Below are 13,811 nucleotides of genomic sequence, written 5' to 3' on the forward strand. Positions count from 1 at the left end.
TAAATGACATATTGTGACTTGATCCACTTGACAAGTTGTGCTTATGATGAGAAAAGTCAACATTAGTCCTTAATGACATTTTCATTCAAATAGTCTGTACATATCTACAGCCATTTGAAATCTGGTAGAAAAAAAAGGTACGAAGGTAAAGTAAGCTTTCATATTGTAGACAGGATTCCCATATATAGGTGTGCTAATCAGAACACAAGTCATATAAAAATTTCTATTTTATTTATGACATGATCAGATGCACATTTTATGGCTCCTGCCCCTAGACTATCAAATTTTTCATTTCCTACAGATGTTCCTCATTCCAGAATAATGACTCAGATTTCTCTAAACATACTTTTCATCATCTCACAGCATAAAGCAGTTTCTAACACTTCTCAGGACCCTCCTTAATTACAGAATTTAAAAAGCACACAACCATATACCATTTGCTATCAGCATATTACAGATGAATACTAGAGTGAGTTTCAGTTCTTTTTATTGTTATGATTATTGCTCCTTGAATGCAAATTTCTTTTATATTGTACAAAAAGTATAACAAAATGCCAAATGAGACAACTACACACCAGTGGCTCATTAGCCAAACTTTTATTGCTAGCACTATTGTCTCTGAGATAAAGTTAATCTATCAAATGAAACTGAATTACAATTTCAAAAATGTGATCATCTTATCTCTTACAGCAATGTTTTTCACTTTGTGATTTCCTGTAAAAGTTTCTAGAAAGAGATGCATTATCAGAACACATGTTGTAATGAACAGATATTCTGAAAAATGGGGGTCACACTCTTCAATGTGGTAGAAAAAAGGAGGCATCAGTTTCCTTCTTTTTTGTGTGATAACTAGTAAACAGGACGGAACAGCAGCAATTCAGTCAAAATAGCAGAAATGCACATTATTATTATTATTATTATTATTATTATTATTAGGAAAGAACATGATCAAATACAAACTTATAGTGAATTTAAGGAACAACACACAAACATATGTACCAAAAAATGGTGACAACATTTATCATGTAGTATTCTTATGAAATCTGTTCTATGAAACTGTTCCTACAGTGTGAGACTGACAACACTCACGTTTTGAACACCATTCTACATGCTTCTTTTGCTGAGAAATGAGAACAATCAACCCCTATATGTCCCTTGAATTTCTAAACTATTGCTGCTTAATATGCTTGTTGATCTTTCCTCAAATTTTAAGTTTCAAACTTCTCAAATAAAGTGCCTAAAAAGCTGCATAATTCACATCACCAGTTCTCATAATTCACCTGGCAGAATCAGCAGAATATGTGTTTCAGATTTAAATACTCAGAAATTCTCTTACACTGGCAGTGATTAAAAAACCACTTCACCCTATGTCGTTATTAATTGAATACTACATAAATTGTAAAATTTATTTTATGCCCAGTTAGGAAATTGGGGATAATGCTGAAAGACTAAGTATTGAACAGCAACTTAAAATGAATGAATTCTAAGAATTTGAACACCTATTAACAGTCACAACTAGCTGAAAACAAATTTAACTGTATGAATTTAAAATACTGCCACAGTTAAGACCTTTAAGGCTCGGTTTCACCTTTTCTCTTCCTGTAAGCACTTTAGAATAGTGGGAGAAGAGCAGCACTCATTTTAATGTTTCCTAACTTATTTCATATGCACTCCCATAAGATTGGCACTATCAATTTTAATTTACGTAGTGATTCCAAACTTTGATTTACTGAACAGTACCAGTCATTAAACAAAAGGTTACTACGAAAAAATCTTGTTGAGTCTGTAGTTCAGTTTATTTAAACTATTGTTTTAACAAACAATTGTAATTAGATTGGTAATTTAGCTGGGTATAAATGTGCAGTCAGTTGCTTTTTTGGATTTTAGATACAATTTATTGTACCATTAACTAGCTGTAAAGCCACAGCACACTCATCAGATGGAGGTGTTACAGAAACAACATTGTATTTACACATCATGTTTACATTCTGTGTACAAGTGTGATACCAAGTGCAACTAAACACTGTGTATATTTGCGTGCACTCAGTAATGTACATTGTGGGTATAAATTTGCTATGGATACCACAACGCAGTGCACTGTAATTAGCAAAAACATATCATTTCTGTTTCATAAACGTTCTGTTACCAGTTATTAAATTTCAGTCATTTCATCCAGCCTCTTCACCATACAGTGGTCCATGATGTAGTGCTCCTGTAACACCATCTGATCATGAGCCTCCAATGCCTTAAAAAGTAGTTAAAGGTGCAACAAAACTTATCTAAAATCCAAAAAAGTGACTGGTTGCATATTTATGCACAAATAAATTGCCAGTTTAAATCACAGTTGCAGTTCGTCATCCATAATGGGTATACTGAAACTTACTTTTACTACAGCTAAATTCTTAGGTTCTGGGTAACAGTGCTTTTAGATATTTCTTCTCTGTGGAAGTGCTGTAATTCAGACATATCGGTAGAGGTTCTCTCTTATACATTGGTAAGAATATGACCGATTCTAACAGTGTTTCGTATATCAATGAAATTTATAATATGGTGAACTACTCTCATTGAGACTGATATAACACCATATCTTGCACAGAAAGAGAGAGAGAAAATTTGAGGAATTAGTCTTCTCATGTTCGTGACCTTGTAGGGAACAATCTCCGTAAACACTTACGTGGTCTCAGATTTCATATACAATACTACATAACATCTATGAAAAATTTTGATATCCACAATAATAGCGCCTTCCTTCAGTGAAAAGTCCCATTCAGATAAAAAAATCTGCATCATTTCAAATTAAGTGCATTATTAATCTTATTAAATCATTGAGCAAACAACTAATTTACTGGTTGAACTTTAACTGATTGTGTGCTTTTCAAATTTTCAGTAGTTTCTGTAACAATGATAAAAATGTGCAACAGTAAATGAATGACTAGTCAATGCTTACAAAAGAATGAAACGATGTGTAATGTAAACACTCATATCAAAAGGTTAACCTCACTTATCATGCACAATGAGATATGTATTCAAAAATTATTATTTTTTCCAGTTTACATTATTTAAGGCACACTACATTTATCGAGAGCGCAATGTAAGAACAATGCTGAATCATTTTTTTCAGCTACATGTAACATTCAGACATAAAACTATAGATTTATGTTCCTGAATGTGACTAACAGAATGAGTTTTTAAGTATCCTTCGATGCATAAGTGAGAACTTATTTAGCACCAATCACAGCAGTCTCTGATTCATAAAGAATTGGAAGCATCACCTGTAAGCCTCAACTTTGTTAGTGAATACCACAGACTCACTCTAAAGAAAACCACGCCTTATTAACAAAAACAAAGAAACCATTTCTTTAAACAGAATACACTCCTTATACATGTTAATTTTCATTGAATATTTTGTTGCTTATTCAAAAACTGAACACCAAGACTGTCACAGTATCATGACTTGTTTAAGTGGTGCACATTCTTAATATGCATACAGATGAGAATAATTCTATTCCTGGACCTATAGCAGTGATACTCTTAATACAATTAACAACCTTGAAAAATCTGTATGTCCCATTATTGCTGTGGAAGCTGTATTCTCCAGGAGTATACAATTTTATTTTTGACACTCATTTTTAATGGAAAGGAATTACATTTTTTGAACTAACGGAAATACTTTTAACCATTTCCAGCACCAGGACTGTATGCTGTTATGAAGTGTTAAAAATGTGTGAAAACTATTTTGGAATGTCAACTAATTGGATACAGTACAAAGTACCTACTCAGCAAAATAAGTTCACTACAATATTTACAAAAATACTATACTGCCATCGAAAGTTTAAAATTCAAACATTAAGCAACAGCCAAAAGAACTATAAAACTATAATTTTTCAGAATACCTAACAACTATATAAAAAAGATAAATCAGGTCTCTAGTCAGTACATGCTACTAATCACTAACATATTCACACTTCTTCAGGAAGAATTACTACTATGCATATGCAATGAAACAACTCTTTGGCTTTACACAGTAACACCAACAACTTCCTCAGAACACAGGTTGCAACTGTTAATAACCTGTCATTTAAACTTTATTCATTTAAAAAATAGTTTGTGGTGAGCATTTACAGAAAAAAAAAAACACCTGTGTGTAAAGTATCGGAATATTTTAGTGAAACCAATATGAGATTCTTCAACTCTCAGAAATAAGATGTACGATGCGCGCACAATACGCATGACTTCCTACAATGGTATACATCAATCAAACACAATGGCTAGGGAATAAAAGCAGAACATTATGTAAATGGAAAAGATATGTATATGAAATAGTGTGTGACTGAATTGCAGTATATGTCAACAATAGTAAAGAGCTACTATGAAATGGCAACCCTAATGTACGATTAGGTTTTCAGATAATTCAGTGAACATTATTACTATTCTTCTTCGCTGAAAATCTTTTCTGCAAAGAAAAATCAAACAAAACTAGTTCAGAACGATTGAATTTATTGCAGACATTCAAATTAATTCAGGTAATAAGTGTTTCACAGTAACTATCAAATTCATAACATTCTTATGCAGGATGCACTGTGCTTCTATATTTTAAAAAATTGCTTTAATCATACGGAAGCTTGACTTCTGTAGAAAATTTGTAGTTTCTCTAGCATGACGAATAATGAATGACTAGATATTTTATTAGAACATCAGTGACGTGTAAATGCTCACCACTCTGTTTTTGTCCAATAGAATCACAAGTTTTAATGTACAGACGTGAAATAAAAACTACTACGTATCAGTGCAGCTCAACAACAGATGATAACAGGTATGTAACAGCAATAATAACGTATCCTGAGTAGTCAGTTTCAACAACATAACCCAACCATAAATACAAGTTATAAATTTAGTGTACATTCTATAATAGAATCTTTCACCAATGGTACCTTTTTCGATCCACAGTACCAAAATACCTAATCATTGTTTGCATGACCATCATTAACAGAAAACGAAGAGAAACTACCTCTCTCATTACGAGAGAGGGAAAAATGATACAATTCACAAGTACAAAGCCATCTTAGGCACAATGCACATGTTTCACATTTTTCTCAACACCTCACAGGAATACTCAAATGCATTCTGATGTGGTATTACAAATAACATGTAACAAGTATTGCTATTTAAGTCCACAGGTAACAACAAGAGAACAGATAAACGTATGCAACAAAGTTACAAAAACCCATTTATATATAATTTCTTGTATTTTTAAAAAATAAAATACTGTATGCATTAGCCCAAAAGGTGTCTCACTGTACATAATGCATATATAACATTAACAATGTTTCTCAAATAGTAACAATAAAATCAGTAACAATTTACTGACTCCATCACACACGCACACACAAACTAGGCCACTTCCAGTTACTTGCCCCTGGGCACTATTTGACAGCTGCAGAGGATTCCAGCACAACACAATGCTTTGCACTTGTGTTCTTGTATGGACAGACTATTTGTAACCCAGAAGAATGGTGTGCTGCAGCTTCTAGGAACACAGCTCCTAATAAATTTGTCACAGAGATACAAAAACAGAGCTGAGAGTTAACTCCTATGGCACTCTGGGATAAACTGAAAACTTACAGCTCTGGTGTAAACTTGTCATTTTCCACAAATGTATGTCAAGTACTGACAGTAGGCACACACTCACGTCACTTATTTCACTCTTCGCTTTTTTCCCTTGCAGTTTTACACCTTTACACTTGTCACTGGACTCTTAGTAATCTGCTCTGAAATCATTGCCCTTGTCTGTACACACGATGAATGCACTATGGCCTCACTAAGCCTTTTCAGCCTGTTTTCAACTTGATTTCACAACTTTTTTCTTTTCAGCATCTTTTATTACTTCTGAAAGAATCTCAGATTTTTCGTCCAAGAGTGCTGGAGAAGATTCCTTCAGCTGACGCTTCTCAATTTCAGCCTTGAAATTTTCGATGTCCTGCTGACTGCAAAAGAAATTGGGGCTATTAATAAGGAAATAAAGTACACACACCAGTAATGACAAAAAGAATTACACAACGGGACATATAATAATCATCATATTATTAAGTAAACAAGTACAGAAAATCTTTACATTAATAGAGGATCACCTAATATCTGTAGTAACAAAAACAATAAGCAATAAAATATGCAAGGTTTGCATAAATAGTATACTTGTGATAGCACTAAACATTTAAGTACTGAAGACAAGTCATAGGTTAGTTATACAATTAATTTACATATCGTAAACATAAATCATAACAATAATGAAGTTCCAAGAGGTTAAAAGCATTATTAATACTATAGAAGGTGATTTATTGCAGGCTAACATTAACAGATTGCTGCTAATCAAATTTATGATATACCCATCTAAATCTAGATCTACATACATACTCTTCAAGCCACCACATGGCGCATTGTGTACCACTGCTGTTCCACTCAAAAATGGAGCAAGGAAAAAAAATAACTTTCTATATGCCTCAATATGAGCCATGAATTCCCATATCTTGTCATATCAGCAGCAGCAGAATCAGTCCGCAGCCAGTCACAAAAGCAACTTATCTAAATTTTTGGCAACAGTGTTTTGTGACAAGAATTTGATCTTCCCTCTAGAGATTCCCATTTGAGTTCACGGATCATCTCTTTAGTACAATTTAAAGTCATATCTGCATGATACTCACATGCTGATAGAACCCACCATCACAACTCCAGCAGCACACCTCAGAATTGTTTTGATATCTTCCTTTAACATTACCTGGTGTGGCTCCCAAACACTCTAGCGGTACTCAACAATTGGTCGCTCTAGTGTTCTCTATGGGGTGCCCATTGAAAGTGAGCTGAACTTTCCTAGAATTCTTCCAATAAATTGAAGTCGATCATTTGCCTATCCTATTACTGATCTCACTTGCTCATTCCATTTCATATTACTTTGCAGCACTTTGCCTAGATATTTAAATGAAGTGGCTGTGCCAACCAACACACCACTAACATTGTATTTGAATGTTAGTGGATTGTTTATCCCACTCATCTCCATTAAAGTGTATTTTTTCTACATGTAGAGCAAACTGTCATGCGTCTCACAAATAGAAATTTTGTCCAGATCATCCTGCATCATTCAAAAACAGGACTTTCCCATACACAGCATCACTGAACAGTTTTAAATTGCTGCTCACCCTATCCATCAGGTCATTTATGTGCAAATAACAAGAGTGGTCCCAACATGAGAGTTGGAAATTTTAACATTTTCTTATTCCTGTTCAAATTTCACATATTGTCCATCATATATGGAACATCATTTATGAATTTCTGTCAACTTTCTGCCGCATGCCATATCATTTCTTGTAGTTCCTGTGCCTTTACACAAGGGGTATTAATTTCAACGACAAATTTTTACTGTCATTTTCAACTTGCTTACCATCAGTCACCATTCGAATAAGTACATATGAGAGATCTGAAAAGTAAACTCAGTTGGGGTATAAATGAAATACTGGACTGCTTAAAGCAAATTTATTAGAAAATGTCTTGTATTATTTGTCTACGTAATCACCATTTGTATACAATGGGTGGACAAAGGTATGGAAACACGCAGAACACAACACATTACCATGCCTAATGTGGCGTAGAACAACTGTTGCCATTTAAAACATCTTCTAGCCATCTCAGAATGGGTAAATATAGGTCCTGTATGGTTTCCGAGAGCATCTTTTATCAGTTTTCCTGGAAACTAGTGCCAAATTCAGGTAATGATGATGGAGATGGATAGTGATCATACGCCTCTCTCTCCTGTGGTGGCCAGAAGATATGCGACAATTCATTCTAATGCTCACAAAACCAATCCTAGACGATGCGAGCTGTGTGAACAGAGGCCCTTGTTGTCTTAGAAAACAGCATCATCATCATCATTGGTGAACAAACACAGTAACATGGGATGGACCCCGCATAATTGTCGGCAGCAATGCTACCTCACAGAATAACCGTGGGGATCATGGAATACCATGATGTGGCTGCCCAAATCATCACCAAACTTCCATCATGTTTCACACTTGGGACAAACTCAGAAGTTGAAAACAGTGTGAAACAAGACTCACCCAATCAAATAACGTCCTTCCGTTGCTACACAGTCAAGGTTTTATGGTTTTGGCACCATGTTGTCCTGTTACATGTGTTTGCACCAGTAATGAGTGGTTTTGGAATTCCAGATAATCCTGCAATTCCCTGCTTATGGAGCTCCCTTTATGTTGTTTTGGTGTTGACAGGGTTTATGAATGCAACATTCAGTTCTGTTGTGACCTTTGCAGCTATTATCCCTCTTCAATGACTGTCCATCATGATCACTTAACAGAGTTTTGTCTGTGTTGTGACTCAGTGGATGATGATTTTTCCACTTTCCCTGTATGCAGTATACATCTTCAATATAGTGCATCTTGAAATAGCAAACCCTTCTGCTATCTTTGTTATGGAAGCATCCACCTTAACAGCATCCTAAATTTGCCTACCTTCGAATTCATTTAGCTCTGGCATAATGCACTCACAACTACAGAGGAAGCTCCTCAGACCATGAATGACAATATACTGAGAACATTGCAACCTACAGGCTTAGCTAGCATCTGCATGTATGTTCAAGCAGGCAGGAATGGCATACTCTGTGTATGCTTTTATTTCCAACCGAGTTGACAAATCCTTCTTTATAAAATTCTGCCACAATAGAGAGCAGCCACATCATGGCAGCATGTAAGTTCTTTGTCACAAGCAAAGCATTGGAACCTAAACCACTTTTTTTACATGCTTGAAGAAGTAGAAATCTCTTTGAAGTAAGTCTGGGCTGTACAGCACAATATAAGAAGTGTATCATTGGAATCAACACTAATTCTTTGTTTGCCAGGCAGTGCCAAGCAGTGTCACACAAAAGCACTACACTGGCAATAAAAAAAACAGGGCCACTTTTTTTGAATGACTGTCTTTTTTGAAAGTCTCACAGAAGTTTTTGAATTTTATCATCCTTTGGTGTTACATAAAACTGAGAAACAAGAATCATTTAGCAGAACAAAAAATTACAGCCACAATCTTCCTGGCTGACAGAGTCTGGCACGTTTTTATTTGTTATTTGTTGGGTGACGTGCAATGACACTATACCACGGATTGCTGTTATAGCTTCGGAAACCCGTGTCTCATCCCATCAATTCTTTTTAGTTTATCATCTCTTTCTACACTGTAATGAGAAAGGAAGTTCAGGGAGTTGTTAATTGTTGAATTTTATAGTTCTCAGAAAGGAGCTTTGGAACTCCATAAACATATGGCTTGTGGTACCCTAGCCATGTAGTCACAACAGTTTGCAACCTTCCCACTCTTTAATGACAAAATCAACATCTTACTTATTCACTCATCCTATTTCATCCATACACAGCATAAATTTTGTCCTGAAAGTTAATAGCTTTGAAATTTCTGCCACTAAATAATGTATTGGGGAACAAATTTCAAATTTGGTATGCTCATTTTCAGCAGCCACTGTGGACGATCTAGAAGTACTGTGCCTTTCTTACTATCACAGTTCTAAAGACACTTACCCCACAGAACAAGTCAGTGTGACAGTTGTTGACTGCTTACCATACTACATAAAAACTAAGCTTACTTTTCGGTTTGCCATTACAACATGGTTCAAACGGCTCTGAGCACTATCGGACTTAACTTCTGAGGTCATCAGTCCCCTAGAACTTAGAACTACTTAAACCTAAGTAACCTAAGGACAACACACACATCCATGCCCGAGGCAGGATTTGAACCTGTGACTGTAGCGGTCACACAGTTCCAGGCTGTAGTGCCTAGAACCGCTGGGCCACCCCGGCCAGCTTGCCATTACATTTTTACCCAGTACTGAAAGCAGATTATTGGTTCCATTTCCACATTTTCGATTTGTAGAGAAGAACCAAAGAGCAGATGTGAACTTTATAAAGCATACATACAGGGGAGGTGGAGGAGAAGGATGAGAGAGAGAATTTCCAGTTTTACAAACCTGATCTGCACGAACAAAATTCCATTGATGACATTCAGCATATCAAGAACACTGCCCATTGAAGGAGGTTGTATTTGTATTGGAGGCAATGTTGCCCCTGGTTTCCCCGTATAGATTTCGTTCATCTTTTTCTGTAACACCACAGCTTGAGATGTTAGGTGTCTAAGACAGTCCGAAGATTCTCGTGTCTTTTCATGCGATTCACCTAGCTGAAAGAAACAATTTTAAATTAAAATACTTTGAAGGAAACTGGAGAAATTGAAAACTGGTTAAGAAAAAGTATCAGTTGCATCACATAATTCAATAATACGGTATTCTGAATTTAGTGAAGAATTTACCTGTGTCTGTGTTACAACAGGAGCAAAGCACTGGGGAAGCATTTACACAGTTCAAAGCATACCACATTAAAACTAACCAGAGTGAAGAAGGAAACGTTCTTATACAGAGCAAAGAAACTTGAAAAGTGTTCAACATTTCTATGAAACTAAGTATTACATATTTAAAGTGAGTAGTGCTGTAGGTATGAAACTTCCATTTTCATACACTCCACGCCTCCCCTTTTTACCCCTATTTTCTAGGGGCCCTTGCAGACTGCACCTCTTCAGTTTCACATTTATAAGATTTGAAAGTCAGTGACTGGATTTCACTTGCCTAAATCAGTGTTATGTAATTCCCAAGGAAACTCTAAACTACTGCCTTTGAAGTATAGAAGAATTCAGAGCACTTTTAAGAACAAAAATCTTTGTAATTGTAAAGTTGCTGGTTCAAATCTCACTAACAGTAACCTTCTTGTAACTTCTATTTAAATTCCGTATCCATACTAAATGAAATTGTCAATTAACAAATGTTGGATCACAATTTTTAATAAAAATGATAGCTTTTGATTTTTATTTATTAATTCCATGAAAATGTGAGTGCGGAATCATCAGACTAAAAATAAAATATCTTCTTTTTTATATCCAGAGACTAAACAGTTCTATTGAAATCCCTTAAGTACAAACAAATTCAAAGAGTGTTGATCTGTAATGTCCCCTTCTTAGTTTCAATAATGTGAAAGTTTGCATCATATATTAAGTCTTTTCATACGTAGGAAACAGTTTTGAGGTTATGGGAGACCTTCCCTCTGACAACCATGCCTCCATCCTTGCTACCCTCCCTGTTTTCCTTTCCCTGTTGCTTCACAACCTGGGTTGTAACTAAATCCACTTTCCCTTTCTTTCCCCTCTTGTCCCTGATGAAGGAACATTTATTCCAAAAGCTAGGAACATAAATTTTCTGTTTTTTTGTGTATCTATCGGCTGTACTGAGCTGAGGTAAGTACTGGCCAGCCCCTCTATCTCTTTGTTAGTATTTGTTTCACATCTTTATATGAGATTTTCCATTAATCATCTATTGCAACAATTGTCAGAGCAGGATAGGGAACACATTAAACCAAGCAATATTCACCTAATAACCATAAGTTGCAAATGTTCCATTCTGCACACAAGAGCCATTAACAGCAGTCCGTCAACAACAAGTGAGAAGACATTTGTGCCATGGGAAGGGGGGGGACCAAGTTGTTGTGTGTGTGTGTGTGTGTGTGTGTGTGTGTGTGTGTGTGTGTGTGTGTGTGTGTGTGTTAGTGTACTTCTGCTAGACTAATCAGCTATTACACAGTGCTATGCTAGTTGTAATTTATTGTATCACACTGCAATAATGAACCATGTACAGTTATGTAAACAGTGAGCTAGCCAACATTCATAATGCTTACAGAGCAGTAAGGTGCTGCACTGTCGGGGTGAGAAGATGGTATACTCAACATTTCCAAAACAGAAGACTACCAATACCCAAAAGATTTGGAATTGTACTAACATCTGAGAGAAATGAGACTGCTTACAACCAGAAACCCCAACGCAGAATAGAAAACAATAGTGAGGACTTTGGATTTGAAGAAGAAGAAGAAGAAGAAGATGATGATGATCTCTGCTATTTCAAAAAATAAAGCTTTCAATTAGCATTTGAATAATAGCCAACATTAATCTCTTATCACAAACACAGGGTTAATGCATGTTTACCAAAATCCAGTATGCACCATTAAAGAGTTCGTTGCAACAATTTCTGAGACTGGGAAATATTCACAAAGGCAGGCTTGCTTTTTTATTTTAACATTTTCTCTGAAAAATATGATTTGCAAAAGTGAAAGTTTCATTTTAAGAATAAGTTCTTGTTTCGTTTCCAAAAAGTGTCTCAATATTAGTTTGTAGTTATTAATCACCTTTTCAGGATGGAAGTTAATTATTGTTCTCCATTTATCAGCAAATATTAAAACACATGGGACTTAGAGAAAGCTTTTGACAATGTTGACTGGAATACTCTCTTTCAAATTCTAAAGGTGGCAGGGGTAAAATACAGGGAGCGAAAGGCTATTTACAATTTGAACAGAAACCAGATGGCAGTAATAAGAGTCGAGGGGCATGAAAGGGAAGCAGTGGTTGGGAAAGGAGTGAGACAGGGTTGTAGCCTCTCCCCGATGTTATTCAATCTGTATATTGAGCAAGCAGTAAAGGAAACAAAAGAAAAATTTGGAGTAGGTATTAAAATTCATGGAGACGAAGTAAAAACTTTGAGGTTCGCCGATGACATTGCAATTCTGTCAGAGACGGCAAAGGACTTGGAAGAGCAGTTGAACGGAATGGACAGTGTCTTGAAAGGAGGATATAAGATGAACATTAACAAAAGCAAAACGAGGATAATGGAATGTAGTCAAATTAAATCGGGTGATGCTGAGGGAATTAGATTAGGAAATGAGACACTTAAAGTAGTAAAGGAGTTTTGCTATTTAGGAAGTAAAATAACTGATGATGGTCGAAGTAGAGAGGATATAAAATGTAGACTGGCAATGGCAAGGAAAGCATTTCTGAAGAAGAGAAATTTGTTAACATCGAATATAGATTTATGTATCAGGAAGTCGTTTCTGAAAGTATTTGTTTGGAGTGTAGCCATGTATGGAAGTGAAACATGGACGATAACTAGTTTGGACAAGAAGAGAATAGAAGCTTTCGAAATGTGGTGCTACAGAAGAATACTGAAGATAAGGTGGATAGATCACGTAACTAATGAGGAGGTATTGAATAGGATTGGGGAGAAGAGAAGTTTGTGGCACAACTTGACTAGAAGAAGGGATCGGTTGGTAGGACATGTTTTGAGGCATCAAGGGATCACAAATTTAGCATTGGAGGGCAGCGTGGAGGGTAAAAATCGTAGAGGGAGACCGAGAGATGAGTACACTAAGCAGATTCAGAAGGATGTAAATTGCAGTAGGTACTGGGAGATGAAGCAGCTTGCACAGGATAGAGTAGCATGGAGAGCTGCATCAAACCAGTCTCAGGACTGAAGACAACAACAACAACAACATGGGCTTTATGGCCAACAGATTTTTATTATTATTATTGACATTGCACCTTATGGCACCTCATCTCAGCCTCGACTGCAGTGTTGTTTTTGCAGCACAGTTTATTATCATAATGACAGTTATGGCATTGCCAAAACATCAACTATATCCATTATGGACTATGCTGTGGAAACCATCTGGCTGAACAGCTCATTAATAATCAAGCTTCACTCAATAGACAAATCTAAAGTTGTAAAGTTTTGACATTGGAGCTTAAGCAATTAACTCTAGTTAAGTCAACAGTATCTGCACTCTCTATCATAACACACATCTGTTAGTTGGCACACTTTTGTGCACTCATTGTTAGTGCCCTACTGTGGTAGATTTTCAACCTATGATTATCTGACTAGCTGT

At 35.9% G+C, this 13,811-nt stretch overlaps 1 protein-coding gene across 3 annotated transcripts in view; it reads right to left on the reverse strand.

Annotated features, from left to right (window-relative positions):
- Positions 1–212: 212 nt before the first annotated feature.
- The window catches only part of LOC126272328 (clustered mitochondria protein homolog), a 352,199-nt gene continuing 338,600 nt past the window's right edge, over positions 213–13,811 (reverse strand). For all 3 annotated transcript variants that reach the window (XM_049975113.1, XM_049975120.1, XM_049975130.1), the window contains exons 22-23: positions 10,028–10,236; positions 213–5,984 (exon numbers count right to left, since the gene is read on the reverse strand). In XM_049975113.1, coding sequence (XP_049831070.1) covers positions 5,840–5,984; positions 10,028–10,236 — 354 coding nt within the window. In that variant the 3' untranslated portion in view covers positions 213–5,839. The remainder of the gene's footprint in view (positions 5,985–10,027; positions 10,237–13,811) is intronic.

The sequence above is a fragment of the Schistocerca gregaria genome, chromosome 1, assembly GCF_023897955.1.
Source record: "Schistocerca gregaria isolate iqSchGreg1 chromosome 1, iqSchGreg1.2, whole genome shotgun sequence".
Classification (NCBI taxonomy): domain Eukaryota; kingdom Metazoa; phylum Arthropoda; class Insecta; order Orthoptera; family Acrididae; genus Schistocerca; species Schistocerca gregaria.